The 6,391-nt window shown below is 37.4% G+C and overlaps 1 protein-coding gene across 2 annotated transcripts; it reads left to right on the forward strand.

Annotated features, from left to right (window-relative positions):
- Window positions 1–259: 259 nt before the first annotated feature.
- Window positions 260–5,699, forward strand: LOC107802108 (two-component response regulator-like APRR5). 2 transcript variants are annotated; one of them, XM_075255609.1, is made up of 9 exons: window positions 263–975; window positions 2,036–2,197; window positions 2,295–2,425; window positions 2,516–2,671; window positions 2,862–3,030; window positions 3,149–3,470; window positions 3,949–4,286; window positions 4,476–4,702; window positions 5,070–5,699. In XM_075255609.1, the coding sequence occupies exons 1-9, from the start codon at window positions 729–731 to the stop codon at window positions 5,169–5,171; spliced, it is 1,854 nt and encodes a 617-aa protein (XP_075111710.1). In that variant the 5' UTR covers window positions 263–728; the 3' UTR covers window positions 5,172–5,699. The 2 variants fall into 2 exon arrangements, with proteins under 2 accessions (XP_016481037.1, XP_075111710.1); XM_016625551.2 differs by having other exon boundaries at window positions 260–975; window positions 3,949–4,702.
- Window positions 5,700–6,391: the final 692 nt, after the last annotated feature.

The raw sequence follows: 6,391 nt of genomic DNA on the forward strand, positions 1-6,391 counted from the left end.
CAGTAATCAGTAGACTTTTATTTTATATACATAATATATTCCCTAGCACTCTTTCTTCTCCACTCGTTACAATGAAGAAAAAAAAAAGTATCTTCGAAACCACAAATGAAAAGATCAAGAAGCGGACAATCCACGTGTCGACTTGATATCCATTAGACCCTCCACCCAAAAAATGAAAATATCTTCTTTACCGGGGCCCACTAAAAAATATCTAAAAGAAAATCTATTTCTTTAAGTAAGCGATAGTATAGAGTAAAACAAGGGCGACCAACCAAATTCAACAATTTCATCCTAAGAGAAAAAAAAGCAAAGCCAATGGCCAATAGCCAATGGGTCCTAACTTTTTGATCTCTGAGGCAAGTTGCAACGTGGCCAATTCGGACCTTACACATGGCTCTTCTAGATATTTTATGTCTTTATCGCCAGACTAGAGTATCTATGACCCACTATTATAATTTCAATCAATTTGGACCGTTAGATATTAGGCGGTTAAACATATGTACTTTAATTCACCACCTTTGGATCAAACTCTCCCACTAATTTTTCAGATATTTTTTCAAGATTGTTTTAGCAAGTGGTAAAGAGTTGAGAAATGTGACATGACTTTTTGAGTTCTTTTCTAGCTTCACCACCAACATTAGTGCTTCTTTATTTACTTTTCTTTTTGTTTTTCCCCCACTTTCAAGAAGTACGAGGATTTTGTAATAACAAAAGTGAGGATTTTCGAAATGGGTGAAGTAGTTATAAGCAGCGAAAATGATATGGAAGTTATAGGGAGAGATGATATGGAACTGCAGACAGAAATAGAGGCGGCTGAAAAGAATAAGGAAACAGGGGCTGCTGCTGCAGCATCTTCTTCAATTGTGAGATGGGAAAGATTTTTGCCTAAAATGGTTTTTAGAGTTTTGTTAGTGGAAGCAGATGATTCTACTAGACAGATTATTACTGCCCTTCTTAGGAAATGCAGTTACAAAGGTTGGTGTTTCTGAATTTGCAATATTTTCTTTGAATTCTCTTTTGTTAGGCTGTCGGGTTTTGTTAGTTAGTTGTAGCTAATAGTGGCTCCTTCCTAACAAAGAATTGAGGAAAAAAGATTGAAACTTTTAAGTGGATTTGAGTAATCTAAGCTCATAAACGTGTTCATTCGAATAATCTTCGAATTGGATGACAATTTTCTTGCTAAATTGCAATGAAGATCTGTTTTTGTGAATTCAATTGGTGTTTTTTTTTTCAGATTCCTGGGGAATTGGAATTAAGAGGCTTTGCTTGTAATTTCCCCCCATTTTCGACAAAGTTAGGCGGAGTATTATAGAATTATGTTGAATCTGGAAAATCGTGAAGATTCCCTAAATCCCGATAGATTTTAAGAATCATAAGTTGTGATCTTTCCTTTTGAGGGTTGAGATAACTTCAAATTGATCATCTATTTAGGATCTTTGGGTTTGAACTCGGTTTGCTTAAGGATTTTCTTTTATGTAGAACCTCCTATTTGTGGTAAAAGACAAATTTGGGATAGAGCGGATATAGAGGAGTCCTAGAGCTGATCCGAACAAATTTGGGATTGAGGGGTAGTTGATTGGTTGCATAACCCGGAAATTACATCTTTTACCTGTTGATAACAACCAGTAGAAGAGTAGTTCCGTCTTCTTATTGAAAGTGATAAGTACTGCAAAAAAAATTGATATAGCTTATTGGTAGATGAATGAGCCTTTTTAGCCACAAGAATGAAATGGAGAAGTATCAAATGTACTTGAGCTAAGAGTAGTGTATGGTAGATTTTTCAGTTTAAGGTTCTTGTTACATTTTGGTATATGTTGCTGAACTGTATGCTAACAAGTTTATATCTGTGTTCTTGTCTTCCCTTATGGAAAACAATCAAAAGAATAAAGGAAGAAAGAAAGAGTGCCTCTGATCACCTTTGAATTTTTCCTGACTTGTTAAAAAGAGAAAAAAAATAACAAAAAAATTGATGATGCCTTTAAATCCTTGCTTATGACGATCAGCAATTTATGCGTTAAACTTTATGTTTGTGCAGTCGCTGCAGTTGCTGATGGTCTAAAGGCGTGGGAGTTGTTGAAAGGTAGACCTCATAACGTGGACCTCATCCTGACAGAAGTTGACCTGCCATCAATCTCTGGATATGCTCTTCTTTCCTTGATTATGGAGCACGATACTTGCAAGAACATCCCTGTAATAAGTATGTTGCTTCCTCCATTCAGCTTTTGCTATTGTTACAGAAAAGGTTTGTCAGCATGTCAAATTTACTCATACTCAAAGCTCTTTTTTATCTGCAGTGATGTCCTCTAACGACTCAGTCAGTACGGTTTATAGATGCATGCTTAGAGGTGCAGCAGACTTTCTTGTCAAGCCAGTTAGGAAGAATGAATTAAAGAACTTGTGGCAACACGTCTGGAGGAGAAGAGCTGTAAGCATAATTCAAATTTGCTCTTTTGCTATCTGAATTGTTGTGCCAATCATCTACATATTAACTTGATTTACTATGTTGTCCTTTCAGGCAAGTGTTAGTTCCCAGGGGCCTCTTGATGAAAGTGTTGCACAACAAAAAGTTGAGGCCACAGCTGAAAACAATGCTTGCAGCAACCATTCAAGTGGTTATAATGCTTGCGTTCAGAGAAACCGGGAATGCATTGAGAAAGGAAGTGATGCTCAGGTAATATGCATTATCCTCATGGAATTTCTTTTGGCAACAGTCACAAATATAACTTATCATGAAATTTTTGTTGGATATTTATTTCTGTGGAAATGTTAGTTTAGTTTCCTTATTAAAGATAAACTTTTTGAGATGTCTGCTTCACAATTTGTAGTAAGTGAGATTTTAAACTGTGTTTCCTTTAATGTAGAGCTCCTGCACAAAGCCAGAGTTGGAGAATGAAGGAGAGAACACAGAAGACCTACAGGAATCTATTAAACTGAATAGGACTGCATATCTTCCAAATGGTGCAGATTTGGGGAAAGAAATATTTCTTGAAGCAAGTGATAGATTGAGAATGTCCGAGAATGATGCTGGAGGTAAAATTCTTCTAGCCTTCGCATGATCATGAAAGAAAGTTTGTTCTGTTGAATTAGTTAGGAGTAGGTTTACGTGTTCTAAACTCTTACCATTTTGCCTTCATACAAATTGGTGCAGCTCCTTTAAAAGGCGCGAATACAATGACCACGGGAGAAGATATAAATTCTGATGATAATTGGGGTCATGTTCGTACAATTGATCAAACTTCTGATGAAAATCCTGGTCCTCTAACCAAACAAGCCATTGACTTGATCGGAGCGTTTGATAATTACCTCAAATGTAATTTCAAAAGTTCTGGTTCCAACGTTAGGACAAATAAGGCTGATTCTTCTCCACAACTGGATCTTTCACTGACTAGACCCCATCCAAGTGGATCTGTAAATCAATTTACAAATGAGAAGCAGAGATTGAACCATTCTGATGCTTCAGCCTTCACGCGGTAAGTTTCCAATTTCCTGATCTTTTCTTTTATATACTTTGATGCAGCATTATTCTTAGAGTAAAGTAATAATAAAGATAAAAGATAAAGTATATCTTATTGCCTGAAAAGGAAGTGCCTCCATTGTTGTATTTTGAATTGTTGAAACTTGAAAGCCTCATTATAAACTCATGAAGCTTTGAGAGATTAAACAACTTGAAGGACGTTATTTTACATTTGACTACCTGTATTATGTGATGAACTTTTAAGATAACAGAACTGCAAATATGAATCCTGAGATAACTTGGTTGTAAGACTTTGATTAACTTAAGGCATCTCATCCTTGAGTTTGAGACGCTAAACTTGTGAAATTCTACTTTCTTAGATTATAGAGTGGGAGCATCATTCTGAATTCTCTAAGATGATTTGTTTTATTCTGATGCAACCTCTTCAAACCAATGAAGTTTCTTAACTAATGATAAGGAATATGCTCCTGCAGGTATGTGAACAGGGCAATGCAGTCTGGACAGTCAACATCGTCTAGGACTTATTATCAACAGGACTATGAAACTGATTCTGATAAGCAGTTTCCTGGCCATGCCACAGATTACAACTCAGACGCCCGTGCTGCAATGACTAGACCTCACAGTTTTGCCCCTCCTAGCTGCGGAGAACCAGGACCAGCTGAAATTGGACATCCTTCTCCACAGCAGAGAGTGACGCATCTCCCCATACCAGTGAGAGGTATCAGATTTGAGGGACCAAGCAATGCCTACAGTTCCATGATAGCTCCTATACTTCGTATGCCATCAGGCATTTCTCCATTGCAGAGTCCAGGTTCGGCTACCCCTCAGGAATCTTCCTATCAAGCGAATCCTTTCCTTACGTTAAATTGTGAAAGTAGGAGCTCTCAGCAATTGCACTCACAGAGTGATCAAAACAACAGTGGTTCCACAACCTACAATGAGGGCAAGAGAGCACACAAGTCTGAACCCAAAATTGATTGTCGATATTTACCCTCTACAGCCGATCAAAGTACAAATAGCAGTTGCTGCAATGGTGCTTTAAACCAGGTTCATATGAGCTTTGGAAGCAGTGGAAACATCTCATTTCCAATTGTTGCCAAAACACCGGCGGAGTGTTGGAAAGAAGAAAGCTCTCACACTCCTGATGGGAACTCCAGTCGATCTCAAAGAGAAGCAGCTCTTACAAAATTTCGTCAGAAGCGGAAAGACAGATGCTTTGAAAAGAAGGTATGTCAGGTCCAACAGCTTTTTAACAAAAGTTTTGTATTGTATTGATGTATCATAATCTTCATCTTCAAATGAACTGATCACAGAATCATCTAGAAAATTATCTCAACTAAACAACAGAAGACTCTATCAGCACAATTCTTATCATAATTAACCAATGGAAAAGAGAGCAGATATCAACAAGATTTATTGGCAAACAGTTAATCCTGATAAATAGAACAATTTTTTTGTTAGCAGTTAAAGACCACTGGCCATTTGATGAATGATCACAGAGGCACTTTACTTTCATGTGTGAAGGATGCAAAATTTGATGGCATATGGTTCTCTCGTTGCTTATCGATCATTTTCCCTTTGTGATTGGTCGCAGGTAAGATATGAAAGCAGGAAAAAACTTGCAGAGCAGCGTCCCAGAGTGAAAGGGCAGTTTGTTCGTCAAGTTCCTAGTGAGCCTCAAATGGGTAACTCATAGGCTGTTTGGCAATATAGGAACACGACTTCATCCAGATAGAGGAGGAAACAGAACAAATATGAGTGCTGTCAAACGACTTGAAAGTCCAGACTTCCACAATTCGAGGAACAAACAAGAGGATGACCAAGTTTAATTATGTGGTCACTCGCTTGTGCATCCCACACTGATAGTCTGATTTATTGTTAATAGGAATTACAACCTGATGAGGAATTCTCTACATTTTTGTGAAGCGGGCACTTCTGTTTTTGATGATATATAGGATAGTACATCTCAATTAACATATAGGTTAGTAACGTCAAAGTATCGATTCTTATATTCATAACTAGGATCAATTTTTCCATTTTTGTTATAGTTGGTTAGTTGATAAGATCCTTTTTCCAATGCTAATATTGGAGTCCCTTAGTGTACTTCTCGATCATCTGATGTAGCATATCACGACTAGCTCTAGACCTATGTACAGAAAATTAGCAGTGATTTTCTGGCTTGAGACCAGCTATGGATTGTTATGTTTCTGTTTATTTGCAGAAATTTATTCTTGCAACATCAGTGTATATTGAAATATCACTATATGAGCATTTATCTCAAAGGATTGGTTTCTTTCTCATGACCAATGCGACGCATGTAGTCATCCAATGAAATTCCTTTTTGAAGAATGTTTTGCCAGTCTTCTACTAACTCAGGCTCTGGAGTCTCTATCCATTTCCGTTTTTGGCATATTTTATGGTAGCAGTGTTTGTAATGACAATTATCAATGTGCATAGTGCCAATTGAATGGCACACATGTATAAATGGTAATCGGTGGCCTATGCTTTTATGTGTGTGTTTTGGTCTCTTTTGGAATTGCTTGAATACTTTGAGAAGAGATTGGGGTTATGACTTCTTCAGGTTAATTGCATCATCTCAGAGCACTTTGGCAAATCTTAATGCAGCAACGCTGACATAAATTGCTTCCAACGCTGACATAAATTGCTTCAGATTAAAAAGAGAATGCGACACTTTAACAGGATATTTTCACTCTGATTCGTGAACGACTTAACGAAAGCATTGTGAAAGGAAAGTGATAATACTATGTGAGAAAAATACGCCCCTGACTGAAAAAACAAGTATTAGGAGCTAATTAGAGCAAGAATAAAATGAAAATTTTAAAAAAAGATAAGAAACGGGGGGTTTTGGGGGGGGGGGGGGGGGCGGTGTGTGGCATTACGTTATTGTGACATGGG

This window comes from Nicotiana tabacum, chromosome 6, assembly GCF_000715075.1.
Source record: "Nicotiana tabacum cultivar K326 chromosome 6, ASM71507v2, whole genome shotgun sequence".
Classification (NCBI taxonomy): Eukaryota; Viridiplantae; Streptophyta; class Magnoliopsida; order Solanales; family Solanaceae; genus Nicotiana; species Nicotiana tabacum.

Excerpts from the sequence above, each read along its gene's own strand:
- LOC107802108 (XM_016625551.2), top strand. The coding sequence starts at position 729 with ATGGGTGAAGTAGTTATAAGCAGCGAAAATGATATGGAAGTTATAGGG. Across the intron at positions 2,672-2,861 it reads AGAAAGGAAGTGATGCTCAG|AGCTCCTGCACAAAGCCAGA; the intron begins GTAATATGCATT and ends CCTTTAATGTAG. Across the intron at positions 3,031-3,148 it reads GTCCGAGAATGATGCTGGAG|CTCCTTTAAAAGGCGCGAAT; the intron begins GTAAAATTCTTC and ends AAATTGGTGCAG.